The 19,971-nt window shown below is 41.9% G+C and overlaps 1 protein-coding gene across 1 annotated transcript in view; it reads left to right on the top strand.

Annotated features, from left to right (window-relative positions):
• b3gntl1 (UDP-GlcNAc:betaGal beta-1,3-N-acetylglucosaminyltransferase-like 1) overlaps positions 1–19,971 on the top strand; it is a 338,597-nt gene that overhangs the window by 6,995 nt on the left and 311,631 nt on the right. Inside the window, 1 exon segment of the mRNA XM_073025894.1 lies at positions 8,292–8,391. Within this exon segment, the coding sequence (XP_072881995.1) occupies positions 8,292–8,391 (100 nt within the window).

The raw sequence follows: 19,971 nt of genomic DNA, 5'->3' as shown, positions 1-19,971 counted from the left end.
GTGTGTTGCTGTAGATCTCCCAGCACCTGCAGAATCTCTTGCGTTTAGGACTTGCTGCTCGACATGCCGAGTTCCTTCAACATATTGTTTGCTGTTCCAGATTCCTGTGCATTTGCAGTCCCCTGTATCCGGCATAAATGTTTAGCAGCTGTGAAAGTGTCGGAGGATTGGGAACGAGTTGGCACCTTCAGAGAAGAAAGTGCATTTTATGCAGGGGTCTGTTTTAATTTGGGTGTTTGTCTATTTGACACAGAAAAAGGAGGATCACTCAAAAGCAACCTGCTGGAGGAGCTCAGAGGGTCAAGCAGCACTGTGCAGACAGAGGGATAACCAGCACCCTTCATTGGAATGAAGAGTGTATAGGGGAGATAGCCAATATAAAAAGGTGGTGCAGGAGCATGCAGGCGACAAGCAGAAGAACCAGGTGTGGTAGGGAATCCTTGAGCGGAGTTCCTGTGTGACCTTTCTGCTGTAGCAAGCTGTGAAAAGTGGTAGAAGTCTCATGAGCAGCCTTGCAAAGCATTGCCCTTGGGAGAGCTCTGGGTAAAGGTTAACTTGTTAGAAGACCCTGTTGATAGGTGTGGCTGCGACTGCTGTCCTGATGTCCCATTCCAGGCCACCTTGGTTAACTAGTCAATATCACACCATTGCCTCCCGAATAAATGGCTGCCAGTCTTGCAGCTTTTCATGTCCTCATAGAATCAGGATGTGAACAGCAACAGTGATGTAAAAAGCACTTGGAGAAAGTTACAGCATAGTTTGTGGATTGCAGAAAATGCCTGGGCAGCCTGCTGGCATCTTTCTCTGGTTGTTCCTTTGTGCATGTGGAAATGAATCAATTTGTACAATTTATTTGCAGTTAAATTGAAAATAAATCAATTGTGCATGCACACTCCACACATTAAGGAAGTCCCCCTCAGCCTTAATCAGGACAGGAAGATAATAGGACGAATAGCACCCAGAAACATCCATTCGATTTCCTGATTGGAGGGTGTACTTCAGGAAATATGGGAAAGTGCTTTTTTTTTAAGAAACATGGCCAAAGTAGTATGTTGTGAGTTTGATCAGGTGCAAATAGATTTTGTCCAATCCAATTTCTAGGCCTAAATGTTTTGCTTCAGGCTTTAGTCAATCAATATGTTAGCCAGTTTTTTAGCCGGTATTTTGTCTCCGCGATGCGAGTTCAGCTGGGTGAGTCGGCATTGTCAGCTAAGCAATGGAGAGGAGGAAGCAACTGAGTGCAACTTTGCCTGACTGCAAGAATGGGATGAAGTCTGGCAAGGATGGCTCTAACATCTTTAGGGCTGAACTTCTGCAAGAGTTGTCGTACTTGTGAAGTTGCAAAGTGTGATGGTGATGTGGATATATATGAGGGCATCTTTTAAAACAGCTTCAAAAATTTCTATTTTATTAAATTTTTCAAACATAAATTACATTAAAGCAACATTTCAGATCATATTAATTATGTTGGTTATACTTGCGTATCTTGAGGGTACTTAATATTTCTGGACTTTTAAATGAAGTGACATTATTACTTTAAAAGTTAAACATAGTAAAATTGGAGTCGGAGTGGGTGTGTATTCAGAGTATTGTGTAGCAGGGAAAGAGGCTCTATGGGCCACCATGTTAGTGCTGGCTATATTAGTATAGGAACCAGAGTCTCTGAGGCCAGCAGTACAGGTAGATATATATTCTATACTAATAGTATTTAGAAGACGTAGCCTTCCATACCATGGTACTCCAAGTGCTCATCTAAGTACTACTATAAAAGAGTTATTGTCAGTATTGGTTGTTGGTAACAGCTGTTCTGTTACTGCCCTTCATGATTTGTATACCTCAATCTAGTCCCTCCACAGTCCCCCCTGTCCCCCCTTACCCACACTCCCTTCAGCTTTCTCTGCTGTGAAGAGGACAAACCCAGCTTATCTAATTGTTTCTCCATACAGCATCTAGGTGTATCTCCCCTGCGTCCTCTCCAGTGCAGTCAAATCCTACGTGGTCATCAGAACTGCAAGCACTATTCAAACTGTGGCCCACCTGTTGTTTGTAATATAACCTACCTGCTCTGTACTTTGCCTCATGGCTAATGCAGGCAGGTTTCCTGTAGGCCTTTTAGCACCTTATCTACCCATATTTTTGCCTCCAGAGACCCTTGTTTACATTGTTTACTCCATTCCTTTGTAATTCCTGGAGTCCTACCATGCGATATTTATTTATTGAGATACAGTGTGGAATAGACCCGTCAGACCCTTTGAGCTGTGCTGCCCAGTGTAATGCCAGTCTAATCACCAATGACCAATTAACATACCAACCAGTACGTCTTTGGACTGTGGGAAGTCAGTCAGCTATGAACCCACTGAACATACCTCCAACATTCACATGAGGATGGATAATCTCTGCTCTTGGGCTCCAAATGCTAAAGCAACCCTTGACTGTTGCCCTCTGCCACCTGTCACCAAGCTAATTTACTAATTTGTCCTGGATCCTAAAGTCTCTTAACTTTTAGGTCAATCTCCACGTGGGGACAGTCTGAAGGACAGGTAAACTACAGGATGTCGACTGCACTCCCCTCATTCTGCCTTTTGAACTTGCTCCACCATTCAATGTATGCTTGGCTAACCCCTTTATACCAATGCCACATTCCTCAAGTGCTCTGCTGTCTTTTTGTCTGTAGAAATCTATCTGTGTTCTCAAACATATTCACTGACTTGATTTCCTCAGCCTTCCATAGTATCAGATTCCACAGATGGTTCACCAACCCCTGTCTTTTGAAATTCCTCCTCTCAGTACTAAATGTCTTGCCTCATATCTTAAGCCTGTGAATTCGAGAATGGACCCCCCCCCCCCACCATTGCAATGCCAATAGGCCACCAGGCAAGAGAAACATGTTTAAATTTTTAAGAAGTTTGGACATTTCAGTGAGATTTTCTCTCAATCTTCTAAAATCCACTTGATTTTGGGCCTAGTTGATTCAATCTCTTCACCTTGGATACTTCTGGCTGCTCCATCTGCTGAGTGCGTTGATAAGATTTACTTCAAATAGATACATTTTCAAAAAATATTCGTAATCATGCACTGAACATAAATAGCCAGGACAGTAACTGAATATCGAAAGACTATGAATCAGGAGCAACAGTTCAACATCTGGCTTCAATCCAATTTATTGGCAAGAGGGACAGATTCCTGGTTTTACTTCCCCTTCAGCTCACTGATTTTGAAACTATATTTATAATAATACCTTTTATGCCAATGAGTCATAACGATGAGCAGGAACTCTGCTTTTAGAATTGGCATTTGAATCAGATAGTTCTATTGAGTTAGTGAGGGTTGAGGGGATGGTGGAAACGGGAAATAACTTTACAAACCCATGAAAGTAAGAAATTGTTTAATGGTCGTGTACTCAATAGTTTCAACCTTTGGTCTGTTACATAGAGATTGGTAATCAATCACATAACATTGTAGTTTGAATTTCAACTGAATGAAAAACAGAATTTATAGAAACCCAGTTCAAACAGGACATACATTAGATATAGTGAGCCATATGATACATATAAAATTAAATGATAGATGTCTGAACAATAAGAGTCAACTAATTGTTGCAAGACTCCAAGGTCTATTAATTATTTCTTAATCTGTGATTGAAATATTCTAGAGTGCCTGGAAATGAGAACAGTTGTTGAATCATCTTTGTGTGTTTATCTGGACGTACAGGGCATGATGGTAGGTCAACACACATAAAATGTTGGAGGAACTCAGCAAGTCAGGTAGCATCTGTGGAAGGCAAAAAAACGCTTGACATTTCAGGCTGAGACCCTTCATAAGACCCCTCATGGATGCTGTCTGACTTCCAGAATTCCTCCAGCATTTTGTGTGTGTTGCTCAAGATTTCCGGCATCTGCAGAATCTCTTGTGCTTATGGTGTAGAGTCAGCCTTTATTTTTTTGCCATTACATTAGTGATGTGGGCCAGCAAATGTTGCTTTTGACTGTATCCTAAGGAGCTAGCGCTTCATTGCAAGACTCGCTCAGCTGTGCTACAAATTTTCACATGTAATGCCGTGCTACAAGTTCTTACATTTGTCACAAAGTTCAAAGTAAATTTATTATCGATGTGCGTATATGTCAACATATATAAAGAGATTCATTTCTTGTGGGCATTCACAGAAGAACAAAGAAATACAACAGAATCATTGGAAAACTACACTCAAAGACTGCCTAACAGCCAATGTGCAAAAGAAAAAAAAAGTTATTAATAATAATAATAATAAAATGCACTTTTGTTAGCAGCTCTTGAAGAAAGATCAAATAGAATCTATTCTCTTTAAAGTAAAGCAGAATATTGCTGCTTAATGATTGGATGCTGCAAAGATGGGAGATTGCCCCCAAGGAGGCTTAAGAATGCAGTTAGCATAGTGAAGAACTGTGGCCACAGGAGACATGTTCTTTGTGCTCAGGAGCCTTGGGTATGTACCAGGTGCTCCAGGTTGGAGGGTACTTGGATATGATTCTCTGCACAGTGAGGGAGATTACAAATGCTCCAGCTTAGTCTTGCTCTGCTGGGCTGAAGAAAGTGAATGAATTCTTCTTAAGAAGGAAGTTTTGACAAATTCTCTAATGCATCAGTAGAAACAGCCAGGGAAGAAAATTGTGCAGTTATGAAATGAAAGTAAAAAAAAATGCTGCAAGCATACAGCAAGTGAAAAGGGAAACTACCGGTAATTTAATGCATGGGGTTGAAGATCCTCTGTTAACTGTTTTGCTCTCCACAGATAGCATCTGATCTGCTAAGTGTTTCCTGAATGTTCAGTTTTTATAACAGACAAGAATGATGCTGATAGCAAGAGTCAAGAGTGATGGTGATCATGCTCTTCCTGGAAGAGCAGTGGGGGCACATCTAGAAGGCCAGAGAGCTAAGGGAGGGCAATGAAGGCAGTGAATGCTGAAACTTTTAAAAAAAAGTACAATTTTGGGGAAAATTGTGATTAGAAAAAGGTCCCTCTGTATGAGTAAATAATGTTAAGAAAAATTGGAGATCATGAAGATGGGAAAATCTCACTGACACATAAACTTCCTTTACAGTACTGTTAATGTTATGGGAGGAGTTTGAAGCTAAGCGGAATAAAAGTACTTCGGGTTAAGAATCCCTGAGGAGATGAATTTCCCAATGTGTTGTAGCTCCAAGAAATGAGTGTAATTGTAATCTACTCTGGGTTAAACTGTTATTTTTCAATAACAGAATACAACTTTTTGAGTGTTGTGTGAGCATGTGCCTTATTAACTCCATGTAACCACACAATATTGCTACTGACTGGTTGAATGTTGCAGTTAAGTGTGTGGGGGTAGGAGAGTGCCCCCCAGGAATGTGGTAAAGAACAGTGATCCTAGGAGACATGGTCTTTGCGTATGGGAACCTGGCGGTCTGCTTTCCGCTGCAGGGAGGGGATTACCAGGACGTGATTGCCTCTTGTTTTCAGGGAGCCTGCGAAGCAAGCGAATAACTTGCCAAAGAAGAATAAAACATTGCTACAAGTTCAGGGTAAAAGCCCTGGGATGTCCTTCAGACTCCTTAAGGCAATGGAGCAAAGCTGTAGCACTGCTCGACCATTGATGCCTGTCCTTCAGCTGACACTTCTTCCAACTTTGAAATGCCTTTGCTTAAATCAAGCCCTTAAACTATGAAATGGGCATAAACAACACAAATTTCTGCAAATACTCGGCTGGTCAGTCCACATCTGTGGAGAGAGGAATAGAGTTAATGGGCAAAATGGAATTGGCAGTTGCTATTGTTCTTTGTATTTAGCCACATCAGGTAAGTAAGGCCCAGATCTGTCTGACCTATTAGTTTATCTGTCACTCCACTCTGTTGTGCATGTGCAGTCCAGCTCTAGAATCTGGTGATACTGAGATTCCCCAGCATTCCTCTGAGGAATCAGTCTCTCCATTTTTACATCAGTTACTATTGCTATTAGTTTATTTTTGTCACATGTACCGAGAAACAATGAAAAGCCTTGTCTTGCATACAGTTCATACAGATCAAATCATGACACAGTGCATCGACATAGAATAAGCTAAGACAATAATAATGCAGAATAAAGTGTAAATCTATTGGAAAAAGTGCAAATTTTAAAAGATAAAATGCGAGCTCATAATGAGGGAGATTATGAGACCAAGTGGCCATCTTATTGTACAAGAGATCCATTCTAATAGTGGGGTTAAAGCTGTCCTTGAGCCTGGTGGTATGTGCAGAGAGAGAGGATGAGGCCGTTGTTTACGGTGGCCACTCTACTGAGGCAGCGAGAAGTACAGACAGAGTCCATAGAGGGGAAGCTGGTTCCAGTGATGTGCCGAGCTGTGTCTGCAACTCTGCAATTTCTTATGGTCACAGGCAGAGCAACTGCCATACCAAGTCAGAATGCTTTCTATGAGGTATCGATAAAAAGTGGTAATTGGTATTGGTGTAGGCCAATTTATTTAGCCTCTTGAGGAAATAGAGCTGTTGGTGAGCTTTTTCTGGCTGTGATTGGACCAGGGCAGGCTATTAATGATGCACACACTTAGAAACTTGAAGCTTCTGATCCTCTCCATCTCAACATCATTGATATAGAGAGGAGCACGTTCACCTCCTCCCTTTCTGAAGCCAATGACCAGTTCTTCAATTGTCATTGAGGGAAATATTGTTGTCATAACACCATATCACTAAGCTCTCTTTATCTCCTTCCTGTCCTCTGACTCATCGTTATTTCAGATGAGGCTCATTCTGGTGATATCAAGTGTAAACTTGTAGATGGAGTTGAGTCCATAGAGTGGAGTGGAGTGGAGTGGAATAGAGTGGAGTCTGGCTGAACACTCATGGGTGTATAGGGAGCTGAGGACGCAGCCTTGTGGGGCACCTGTGTTTATCATAATTGTGGCGTAGGCATTCGCTGTCCATCCTTCCTGATTGTGGTCTGTTAGTCCAGAAGTCAAGGATCCATTTACCGAGGGAGGCGCTGACTCCCATGATGCAGCATTTGATGATGGATTTGCCTGGAGTAACAGTACTGAGGACAGAACTGTAGTCAATAAACAATAGTCTGATGTAGATGTCCTTACTGTCCAGATGCTCCAGAGATGAGTGTAGGGCCAGGGAGACGGCACCCATTGTAGACCTGTTTCAGTGGTAGACAAACTGCAGCCTGTCAACGTAGTCTGAGAGGCTAGAGTTGATGCATGCTATGACCAGTTTTTCAAAGCACTTCATGATGTCGGAGCCACTGAATAGTAGTCATTAAAGCATTTGATCTTGTTTATTTGGGCACCTGGATGATAGTGGTCTTCTTTTAGTAGGAGGGAACTATAGACTGAAGCAGGATGAGGTTAAAAATGTCTGCAGATGTCTGGCCTAATGCTTTCTGTGGTTTCACCTTCTGGAAGACTGATCTGTGTACGAAGGTGACTGGAGTTTCAGGTGCATTGGAGCTTATAAGGATGGGAGGTGATATACCCCTTTCCTTCTGTTCAAAACATGCATAGAATATGTTAAGCTAATCTTGTTTATGATTTATTGGCTGATGAAATATACACCATCAGGGCGCACAGATTTTATGCCATGCCCAAGCATCCTGTCTTTCCTCGGCTAAAGCTATCAGCACAGCCCTCTGTTTCCTCTTTCCTCTTGTGTTTCTCCAGCTTCCTCTTTACCCTTGAACTACTCTCTTCAACCACTCCTTGTTGCACATTCTTGCCACTCTGTGAGTAAAGAAGATTCTTCTAAATTCCATATTGCATTTCTTGATGTCTGCGTTTTATATCCTCGAGTGTGGCCTTCACCAAAAGTAGAAATGTTTCCTGTGCATCCTCTTATCAACTTCCTTCAGAATTTTAACAATATCTTATCAGGTCACTTTACAGTATTAGCTGAAGAGAAAGGCAGCCCGTTCTTTTGAACTCTCACTGATATGTGTACCCTTGCATGTTTGGTTTCTCTGCACTTTTTGCTCAGGACATCTCACTGTTCAGGACATTCAGCTTGCTGCAGTTCAGATAGAAATCTGACTTGCCACATTATACATTTGTTCACTCAACCATTATTTAATTATTCTTAGTTTGATGTTACATTGTAAATTTAACAGACCTAGTATAACAACTGCCCTGGTTTCGAGAGCAAACACTAGTATCAATCTGCCGTGCAACACCATCACTCACGGATTTCCCTCCTGCCTGTTTTAAACCTGCCAAGTCAAGTAATATATTGTATCTGTGTCAGAAAGAAAAACATTTTACTGAGCTGTATTTTTTTTAAATTTATTACAGGATGGTTCAATGAATATTATTGGAAAATGGCAAATGAAGTTTGAAGAGAAAGGTATACATGTTGTGATTGGTGGGCATGAGTCTCCTTCCCCAAAAGGAGGTATGTTAGTGTTTAAAGTTTCAATAAAAAATAATGCAACAGGAACAAAATAATTGCATTTGCAATTAGTGTATTTCCATTGAGATTTTGACAGGATTAGAGGGGGGAAATGTTGCATCAAGGAAAGAAAGATGTGGAGAACAGCCAAGAATATGATTAAATGGATATGCTTAGAGATGATTTTTAAAAGATGGAGTGGAAAATGGGTTCTTTATTGATTTTAAGAAAAGGGGGTAACAATTGAAAATATTTACATTTAGGAGGTGGAGTTAGAGGAGGAGCGACACAGAAAAATGCAGATTCGAAAGACTAAGATTATATGGTTAAAAAAAAATAAAAACAAAATGCTGGCAGAACTCAGCAGGCCAGACAGTATCTATGGGAGGAGGTAGTGACGACGTTTCGGGCCGAAACCCTTCATCAGGAGTGAAGTAACAACGGATGGTCGAGGGGGTATAAGAAGTGGGGGAAGGGATGAAGTAGAGAGCTGGGAAGTGATAGGCGGAAGGGAAATGGGCTGGGGGAAGGTGGAGAATTATGGGAAATAAAAGAGAAAGAAAGGTAGGGCTGGGGGAGATTATAGTGAGGGGGGGGGGGGGGGGAAAGAGAGAGAAAGAGAACCAGACTAAAACCAGACAATACCTTATCTCCCGCCCAGGTAGCCTCCTACCTGCCGGCATCAACATTCAACTTACAGACCTCCATTGATGCCCCTGCCCCCCTCCCCCTTACCCCATCCCTATCTATAATTTTAGTCTGGTTCTCTTTCTCTCTCTTTTTTCCCCCCTCACTATAATCTCCCCTCAGCCCTACCTTTCTTTCTCTTTTATTTCCCATAATTCTCCACCTTCCCCTAGCCCATTTCCCTCCAGCCTATCACTTCCCAGCTCTCTACTTCATCCCTCCCCCCACTTCTTATCCCCCCTCGACCATCCCATGTTACTTCACTTCTGATGAAGGGTTTCAGCCTAAAACGTCGTCACTACCTCCTCCCATAGATGCTGTCTGGCCTGCTGAGTTCTGACAGCATGTTGTGTTTTTATTTATTTCCAGCATCTGCAGATTCACTCGTGTTGCCTAAGATTATATGGTATAAGGTATAGTGTTAATCAAGAATTTTGTGGTACCAAGGATGGAGATTGAGTTCATATTTAGTGCTGGGGAATAGGAAGCTAAGGTGATTTTAAAAATAAGACCATAAGATATAGGAATAGAAATAGGCCATTCAGCCCATCGAGTCTGCTCCGCCATTCAATCATGGGCTGATCCAATTCTTCCAGTCATCCCCACTTCCCTGCTTTCACCCCATACCCTTTGATGCCCGGGCTAATCAAGAACTTGTCTAGCTCTGCCTTAAATACACCCAATGACATGGCCTTCACAGCCGCTCGTGGCAACAAATTCCACAGATTTACCACCCTCTGACTAAAGTATTGTCTCCGCATCTCAGTTCTAAATAGACGTCCTTCAATCCTGAAGTCGTGCCCTCTTGTCCTAGGATCCCCTACCATGGGAAATAACTTTGCCATATGTAATCTGTCCTGTCTTTTAAAATTCAGAATGTTTCTTTGAGATCCCCCCTCATTCTCCTGAACTCCAGGGAATACATCCCAAGAGCTGCCAGACATTCCTCATATAGTAACCCTTTCATTCCTGGAGTATGGATGACGTGAAATAAAGTGGAGTGTGGATGATGTGACTTAATGTGATACAGGTGACTGTAAGATAAGAAAGCTGTTCAAGTCTTTAATTCAATGGTGACCAAACTCTAGCTCATGGACAGAGGAATTAAATTCAAAGTAGAGAAGTTTTGCCTAATTCCTAATTTGCCTAAGAAGTTTTGCCTAATTCCTGCAAAAATTTGTTGGGAAACGGGACATGAAGCTTAGTCCTGGTGGCTTTCTCAATTACAGGAAATGCTAGGTAGGGAGGCTATGAGGAAAAGTGATAGACATTCTGTCCAGTTACCTTTAGGTATGTGGAAGTCTCCCTGTTCAATCACTTTAATATTTGCTCTGTCCCACTGAAATAGCAATCAGTGTCCTGATGCTGTAGGGGATAACTTGCGATAAGTGTGTTTTAAAGCAGTAAAGTTTGGGTGTTTCGGCTGTAAAGAACAGAATGAATAATTTACACATAGGAAAGTCTGAAAGGCTCACTGTTGGAATCCGAAAGGATTTGTAGAAGATTGTAGATAATGTCCAAAACTTGTGAATTCAAATAATGAAATGGCTACTTTAAGAACCCAGTAAGGAAAAAATATGAAATCTACTGAAAAAGCAAATTGTTAAATTAAATGGAGTGAGACTACAATGTGTTACAGTAGAAAGGGATTTGGGAGTCTTAATACATGAAACGCCAAAGGTTATCATGCCAGTGCAGCAAATGATTAGGAAGTAATAAAACATTTGCCTTTATTGCAAGGACTTTGGAGTATAAAAGAAGGGATTTTTAGATGCAGATTTACAGGGTCACAGACTTGGTATAAGACCTGATATACTGAATGGAGTTTTGGTCTCCATGTTTAAGGAAGGATGCGCTTTTGACATTGTGAAGGTTGTTCACTTCAGTCCACGATGAAGAGTGTTTGATCAGAGTGAGCCTCTGTTCATTTGGAGTATGGAAGAACAAAAGATGATCTTATTGAAATCTATTAAATTCTGAGTGTGATTAAAAGGGTGAGAAGATATTTCTCCTGGTACTTGGGACATAATTTCAGAACAAGGAGATTTACTTGCTGACTGTTGTGAATCTTTGGAATTCTCTATCCAGAAAACTGGAGGTGGACTCTTTAAATATATTCAAGACGGAGACGGTCAGATATTTAAATTAAAAAGTGATTGGGATTTGTGGGGAACAAAGTTGATGTTGAGGCCAAGATTGGAACAGCCATGGTCTGGCTGAATGGCAGAGCAGTCTGGAAGAACTGATTGGACGACTCCATCTGTTCGTCATGCAAAAAATGGATTGGAATTGCTTGCATTTATTTTAACATGTTAAATATACACAAGACGTAACGGGAATCTCATGGAGTTTATATTTTTAGATTAGATTACTTTGTCACATACGCAAGGGTGCAAAGAAATTCCTTATTTACATAAAACTCTCAAGAGTAAACCATATGCAAGGTAATAATAAATACAATATTATGAGTGCCAAAGGGCAGAATGGTGCTAAAATTGTAATGAAGTAGCGTCAATGGAAATACTAAAATGTCAATAATGGAATCACTGAGAGAGGTAGAGCTGCATCACTGATTGAATGAGGCGATTAGTCAAAATGTCTGAAAAGAGTAGGAAAGAAGCTCAACCTTTCTTCAAGTACCTAACAATTCTTATGGCTGAACAGTGCAATCAGTTGCACATTGTCCAGTGAGTAATTTAAAGTAGACCAGCTTATTACACACGCTTTGAATTTCTGGATAGTTGTGCAAATGTGAACATTTATGTGCTATTGGAAAGCTTTTTTGCAGTTAACATGACGTGAATGACATATCTATGGGAGTTTCTTGTGATAGTACTCTCTTGCAGCTGTTGTTCATTGTTTTATGAGCCACACTTTATTACTTTCTGTCGGTAATGGAATATAAAAATAGTTCTATGCTTTTATCGTATTGTGGGCTTTTCAATTTATTTGTAATTTGATTATAGAAGGACCCTCTGAACTTTTAAGTGCATTTCAAAGATGCAGATTGAATGATACGCACAACTTTTATAATTCATTTGTCATGATGTCATGACATGATCTTCTGAGATGTCTGGACGTAAACATTATCTATTCTATGTCTAGTGTGGCAAAATGTGTTTTGCATAGAAAGGCATTAAACCTGTGCACTCACCTAAGGCCTGATGGGAATTAGAGGTATAGGAGAAGACACTTCCCATGCATCATGCTCAGGATTTATTTCGGGTTCACTACCAAGTAAAAATCTTTCATCGACAGCATTCACGTTAGGGAGGTACCAAAACAAAACCTATGTGGCAATTGCACAAACTTCTAATTTTTCCTGAATGGATAGATAAAAGATTACTTAGTAGAACAAACTTGTTTTGCTTCTTGGTTTTATTTTGTGTATGGTGATGTTGGCAGTTGACAGAAGTATATGTTTGGGTTTATAAATCAGAGCTCAAAAGGATTTGAGAAAATCCCAAAGGAATGGGTGGATTTTTGGCACAGATGCAAGTGAATTAAATCCTGTGTAAAGTGACAAATTTGATAGAACATTCTTTTGGCAAGGTTAATCCTGTATGTAATTTCTTCAAGCTGGGCATCCCTTTGAGTCCTTTACTGTTTATACTCATGATTATTCATTTTCTTGCAAAGGTTTGCAGTATTTAATTACTTGAATAGGGAAAAGTGAAGCATCCCAATGTTCTGAGGCCTCATGTCAAAACCAAGCACTTTGACAGCAGAATAAAAATGGAATTTGGTATTAATGGTTATATTAAAAGTAAGTTTCCACCTTGTTATTTGTGTGTACACAAAAACTGCTTAGTCAGTTATATTACCACAGATGAAAGACAGATGTGCCGTGGTTGAGCAATCATTTAAATTGTCTGTGCATTGTTAGGCAGTGATTTACAAGGCCCATTATTAGGGTGTATAACTGGGTGTGTTGACTATAAGTTTAGAGGCTGTAGTAATTGCACTTGAAGTGTCACTGTTGAGCGTTCTTTACAATTCCATTATGTACAAACTGCTCTGTGTGAGAGAGCAAAGAGATCTTTCTGAAAACTGCCTTGTGTTTATGTGGTCAAAGATTTACTTGGACTAGCAAACTTTGAAATATGAAGGCAATGAAAAAAGTGGTTCCTAATTGATAACTAAACATTTGCTCTAATGACAGTAACCGGCAGTTGACTCTTGACAATAAAACATTGGAGATAAGAGTAGTGATTTTCCATAGAAACATAGAAAACCTACAGCACAATACAGGCCCTTCAGCTCACAAAGCTTTGCCGAACATGTCCTTACCTTAGAAATTACCTAGGGTTACCCATAGCCCTCTGTTTTTCTAAGCTCCATGTACCTATCCAGGAGTCTCTTAAAAGACCCTATTGTATCCGCCTCCACCACCGTTGCTGGCAGCCCATTCCACGCACTCACCACTCTGCGTAAAAAAAAAACTTACCCCTGACATCTCCTCTGTATCTACTTCCAAGCACCTTAAACCTGTGCCCTTTCGAGCTAGCCACTTCAGCCCTGCGAAAAAGCCTCTGACTATCCACATGATCAATGTCTCTCATCATCTTATACGCCTCTATCAGCTCATTTCTCATCCTCAGTCGCTCCAAGGAGAAAAGGCCAAGTTCACTCAACCTATTCTCATAAGACATGCTCCACAATCCAGGCAAGATCCTTGTAAATCTCCTCTGCACCCTTTCTATAGTTTCCCCATCCTTCCTGTAGTGAGGCGACCAGAACTGAGCACAGTACTCCAAGTGGGGTCTGACCAAGGTCCTATATAGCTGCAACATTAACTCTCGGCTCGTAAACTCAATCCCATAATTGATGAAGGCCAATACACTATAGGCCCTCTTAACCACACAGTCAACCTGCGCAGCAGCTTTGAGTGTCCTATGGACTCGGTCCCCAAGATCCCACTGATCCTCCACACTGCCAAGAGTCTTAGCATTATTGCTATATTCTGCCGTCGTATTTGACCTACCAAAATGAACCACCTCACACTTATCTGGGTTGAACTCCATCTGCCACTTCTCAGCCCAGTTTTGCATCCTATCAATATCCAGTTGTAACCTCTGACAACCCTCCACACTATCCACAACACCCAACGTTTGTGTCATCAGCAAATTTACTAACCCATCCCTCCACTTCCTCATCCAGGTCATTTATAAAAATCATGAAGAGTAGGGGTCCCAGAACAGATCCCTCAGGCACACCACTGGTGACCGACCTCCACGCAGAATATGACCCGTCTACAACCACTCTTTGCCTTCTGTGGGCGTTAGTTCTGGATCCACAAGGCAATGTTCCCTTGGATCCCATGCCTCCTTACTTTTTCAATAAGCCTTGCATCGGGTACCTTATCAAATGCCTTGCTGAAATCCATATACACTACATCTACTGTTCTACCTTCATCAATGTGTTTAGTCACATCCTCAAAAAATTTACTCAGGCTCATAAGGCACGATCTGCCTTTGACAAAGCCATGCTGAATATTCCTAATCATATTATACCTCTCCAAATGTTCATAAATCCTGCTTCTCAGGATCTTCTCCATCAACTTACCAAACACTGAAGTAAGGCTCACTGGTCTATAATTTCCTGGGCTATCTCCACTCCCTTTCTTGAATAAGGGAACAACATCTGCAACCCTCCAATTTTCCGGAACCTCTCCCGTCCCCATTGATGATGCAAAGATCATTGCCAAAGGCTCAGCAATCTCCTCCCTTGCCTCCCACAGTAGCCTGGGGTACATCTCGACCGGTCCCAGTGACTTATCCAACTTGATGCTTTCCAAAAGTTCCAGCACATCCTCTTTCTTAATATCTACATGCTCAAGCTTTTCAGTCCGCTGTAAGTCATCCCTACAATCGCCAAGATCTTTTTCCATACTTTTCCGAAGCAAAGTATTTATTAAGTACCTCTGCTATCTGCTCCAGTTCTATACACACTTTTCCACTGTCACACTTGATTGGTCCTATTCTCTCACGTCTTATCCTCTTGCTCTTCACATACTTGTAGAATGCCTTGGGGTTTTCCTTAACCCTGTCCACCAAGGCCTTCTCATGGCCCCTTTTGGCTGTCCTAATTTCATTCTTAAGCTCCTTCCTGCTAGCCTTATAATCTTCAGGATCTCTATCATTACCTAGTATTGTGAACTTTTCGTAAGCTTTTCTTCTTGACTAGATTTACAACAGCCTTTGTACACAGTTCCTGTACCCTACCATCCTTTCCCTGTCTCATTGGAATGTACCTATGCAGAACTCCACGCAAATATGCCCTGAACATTTGCCACATTTCTTCCGTGCATTTCCCTGTGAACATCTGTTCCCAATTTATGCTTCCAAGTTCCTGCCTGATAGACTTATTCCAATTAAGCGCTTTCCTAACTTGTCTGTTCTTATCCCTCTCTAATGCTGTGGTAAGGGAGATAGAATTGTGATTACTCTCTCCAAAATGCTTCCCCACTGAGAGATCTGACACCTGACCAGGTTCATTTCCCAATACCAGATCAAGTACAGCTTCTCCTCTTGTAGGCTTATCTACATATTGTGTCAAGAAACCTTCCTGAACACACCGTAACAAACTCCACCCCATCTAAACCCCTCACTCTAGGGAGATGCCTATTGATATTTGAGAAATTAAAATCTCCCACCATGACAACCCTGTTAATATTACACCTTTCCAGAATCTGTCTCCCTATCTGCTCCTTGATGTCCCTGTTGCTATTGGGTGATTTATAAAAAACACCCAGTAGAGTTATTGACCCCTTCCTGTTCTTAACTTCCACCCACAGAGACTCAGTAGTCAATCCTTCCATGACTTACTCCTTTTCTGAAGCCGTAACACTATCCCTGATCAGCAGTGCCACACCCCCACCTCTTTTGCCTCCTTCCCTGTCCTTTCTGAAACATCTAAAGCCTGGCACTCAAAGTAGCCATTCCTGCCCCTGATCTATCCAAGTCTGCGTAATGGCCACAACATCATAGCTCCTAGTACTGATCTATGCTCTAAGTTCATCTGCTTTGTTCATAATACTCTTTACATTAAAATAGACACATCTCAAACCATCGCTCTGAGTGTGTCCCTTCTTTTATCACCTGCCTTACCTCCCATTCGCACTGTTTCCAAGTTTTCTGTGTTTGTGAGAAATCGCCTCTTCCTCCATCTCTTCAGTTTGGTTCCCACCCCTCAGCAGTTCTAGTTTAAACTTTCCCAATAGCCTTAGCAAACCTCCTCACCAGGATATTGTTCCCCCTGGGATTCAACTGCAACCCGTCCTGTTTGTACAGGTCATGCCTGCCCCAAAAGAGTTCCCAATGATCCAGAAATCTGAAATCCTGCCTCCTGCTTCAATCCCTCAGCCATGCATTTATCCTCTACCTCACTCGATTCCTATACTCACTGTCACGTGGCACAGACAGTAATCCCAAGATCACTACCTTTGTCGTTCTGCTTCTCAACTTCCTTCGTAGCTCCCTGTAGTCTGTTTTCAGGACCTTCTCCCTTTTCCTACCTATGTCGTTGGTACCAATATGTACCATGACCTCTGGCTGTTCTCCTTCCCACTTTAGGATATCTTGGATGCGATCAGAAACATCCCAGAACATGGCACCTGGGAGGTAAACTACCATCCGCGTTTCTTTCCTGCATCCACAGAATGGCTTGTCTGACCCCCTAACTGTAGGGTCCCCTATCACTGCTGCCATCCTCTTCCTTTCCCTACCCTTCTGAGCCACAGGGCCAGACTCTGTGCCAGAGGCACAACCACTGTTGCTTGCCCCAGGTAGGCCCTCACCCCCAACAATACACAAACAGGAGTACTTATTGTTAAGGGGAACAGCCACAGGGGTACTCTCTAGCATCTGACTCTTGCCCTTCCCTCTCCTGACTCTCCTGACTATCCCCAGTGTGACTATCTGCCGATAGCTCCTATCTATCACCTCCTCACTCTCCCTGACCAGATGAATGTCATCGAGCTGCATCTCCAGTTCCCATGTGGTGCTTCAGTTTGTTTCACTGTGGGTTAAAACGAAATATTCTGCTCTTGGATGTACAACCTTGGCTGTCTAAATGTTGGAAATATACACACTTTTTCTTCAAAGGTGTTAAGTTTTTAATAAAAATGTATTTTAAATCTGAATTTGAAAAAAAAATGCATCCAGAAAACCTGAAGTAAATCCAATGTAACAGCATTTTGCCTCTTATCTGATAGGAACCGATGTTGAAACTTGAAACTTCATGTACCGATTGGCAGTAAAGACATGATTTATACTGGCATTGCTGTGGAAAAATTCAACTGGTAGTCATGGGGAATGGGCTTTCAGAAAAGACTGAGAGGAAATGGGTTTGCTGGTGCAAACATTGATTTATTGTTTACTTCGCATAGTTGGCCCAAGTTCGTTGGTTACAGCAATACACACTGCATTGCAGAAACCTCTTCGTTTGATAAGAGTATCCACGGCTACCAATTCTGATTGGTCTCGAGCTCCAGTATAGGAATCATAAGACATTATGAAGCCTTGTGTGCAAAGCTTTGTGTCACTCACTGGGATATGGGGAGTCTTTAAAAATATGCTTGGGGTGGTTTCTGACTTTTTGTTCTTCTTCACTCATGAGGGCTTTAGGATTTATATATCCAAAGTATTGTGGATAAAAATAATTCTTTATTATACCTAGTATTTGTGAGTGTGCTTGTTAAGGCATTATTCAACTTCCTTTATGAAGCATTCACGGTCCAGTTCATAGGCAGTGGGTTAAAAGTTGAGCCAATTCACAGCAGGGATTTTCCATTTTCAGTTCCAAGGTCCTGCAGAGTTAGCTGACCTGAGACAAAGTGTGGGGTGTAGGTGGCTGATCTGTTATAGTGCTTGGATAAGAAGGGGGATACAAGGCAAGTAAGTGGTATTGCTATTAATGATTAAAGCTTCTGTTAGTTAATGCATTCTGAAGATAGAGTTGGAAGTTTTAACAAATGCCCCTTGTGTCAAAGTCTGTGTATTCACTGGTTTCATATTTGTTGGGCAACCAAGTTCAGTGTCCTTTGAAGCAGGGCTGGAGATCTATATAAACGTTTGTGATAATGGGGTTTAGTACAGGATTGGAGATGTTCTCTGTTCTGTATAGTCAGTCATTCCAGTCACACACTGCAGAGACTTCTGTGTTCATGTCCACTGCAAGATTGGAATGCAGTGTCTTATCATATGGCATACAGCAACACACTGTGGCAATATTTACCCTATTTTCATTACTACCGTAAGGGAGTAGGTAGAGGAGTCTGAAGACCCACACTTAATGGTTTTGGAACAGCTCCCTCCCCTCTGCCATCAGATTTCTGAGCAGTCCAGGAATTCGTGAACATTATTCAGATTCAGTTTATTGTCATTTAGAAACCACAAATGCAATGCAGTTAAAAAATGAGACAACGTTCCCCCAGAATGATATCACAAAAGCACATGACACAACAGACTACACCAGAAAATCCACGTAACGTTTGGCAATCCCCAATCCAGAGTCCGGAGAGGCTGCTGTGTATTAATATCGCGCTACCGTCTAGCGCATTCCCTGGAAAGGAGCTCCAAATCCACCAGACAAAAACAAGACCAAAAACTAAAGCTACAAGACCTGCACAAAACCACATAATTACAACATATAGTTACAACAGTGCAAACAATAGCATAATTGATAAAAAACAGACTATGGGCACAGTAAAATTAGTCCAAGATGTTAAAGGACTGTAAGTTCAAAACAAATCACCACAGTTTCCACAAGTCCCCAGGGTCCCGACAGACTCGCCATCCCACGCCGGCGGCATTACCTTGCTATTCCTGTTTTGCACTATTGGGAAGTAATAAATGGAAAAGGTACACCATCTCCTCCCTTCCCCACGCACCTGACTTCATCGATCACCTTCTAGTTTGTAATCCTTTCCCTCCCCTACCTTCGTATTCTGACATCTTCCCCCTTTCTTTCCAGTCCTGATGAAGGGTCTTGGCCTGAAGTGTTGACTGTTCCATAGATGCTGCCTGAGCTCCTGAGTTCCTCCAGCGTTTTGTGTGTGTTGCTGTGGATGTCCACAATCTGCAGAGTCTCTTGTGTTTCTGGAACCCTCAGGCTCGGCCAGCATGTGTTCGTCTCGGGGAAAACAACTCCTGGCCCCGCCAAACTGAGAAATCTCGTTTGTGTGGGTGCTGTGTGATGTGTTGCCCGGTTACAAATCCGTACCGCAAAATATCAGACAGTACACCATATGCAATTAAATGATTGAATGTTATAAGTCTTAATCTGGATATAGGGTTAGTAAAGAAAATAAAAAGTAAAAGGGCCCATTTTAAGTCTATTGCGCGTTGTTGGAGCTCACTGTTCATTCATTTGTTCCCGTTGACCTCAAAGCGTAGCCGACCCTCGCTCCTCAGTCCACTCCATCCGGTGGTCTTCTGACTCTCTCCATCGCTCCCCGATGGAAAAACCTGGCTTCCAGACACAAAAGGAAGAACAACGTTTCATCATTGGCTAACCCCTGCATTCCATAGTCCTGTTATCTCCAGCCATAACCCAAACATTGCTGCTACAGAGAAACCATTACGTTAGCAGTGAACATTGCATAGAAGCCATTACATTAGCCTTGGCAGTGAAATCCTACAGCGTATTACATTTATGTTTAGCTTCATCATAAATTTTCTATTGTACAGCAACCAGGAATGCACACACCATTCCAGGTGGGGTGGGGGGGGGGGGGGTTCACCAACGCCTTTGTCTACCTGCCCCACCATTTTCAGGGTACAGTGTACTTGCAACCTTAGAGCTCTCTTCTGCAACATCCCCCACCCCCTCCTTCACCAAGGTCTTAAATTTCACTGTCTACATCCTGCCTCAGCTTAATTTACCAAAATGCAT

Source organism: Hemitrygon akajei, chromosome 22 (genome assembly GCF_048418815.1).
Source record: "Hemitrygon akajei chromosome 22, sHemAka1.3, whole genome shotgun sequence".
Taxonomy (NCBI): Eukaryota; Metazoa; Chordata; class Chondrichthyes; order Myliobatiformes; family Dasyatidae; genus Hemitrygon; species Hemitrygon akajei.
Note: the sequence above shows the minus strand (reverse complement) of the source record. Positions and strands in the feature narration are given on the sequence as shown.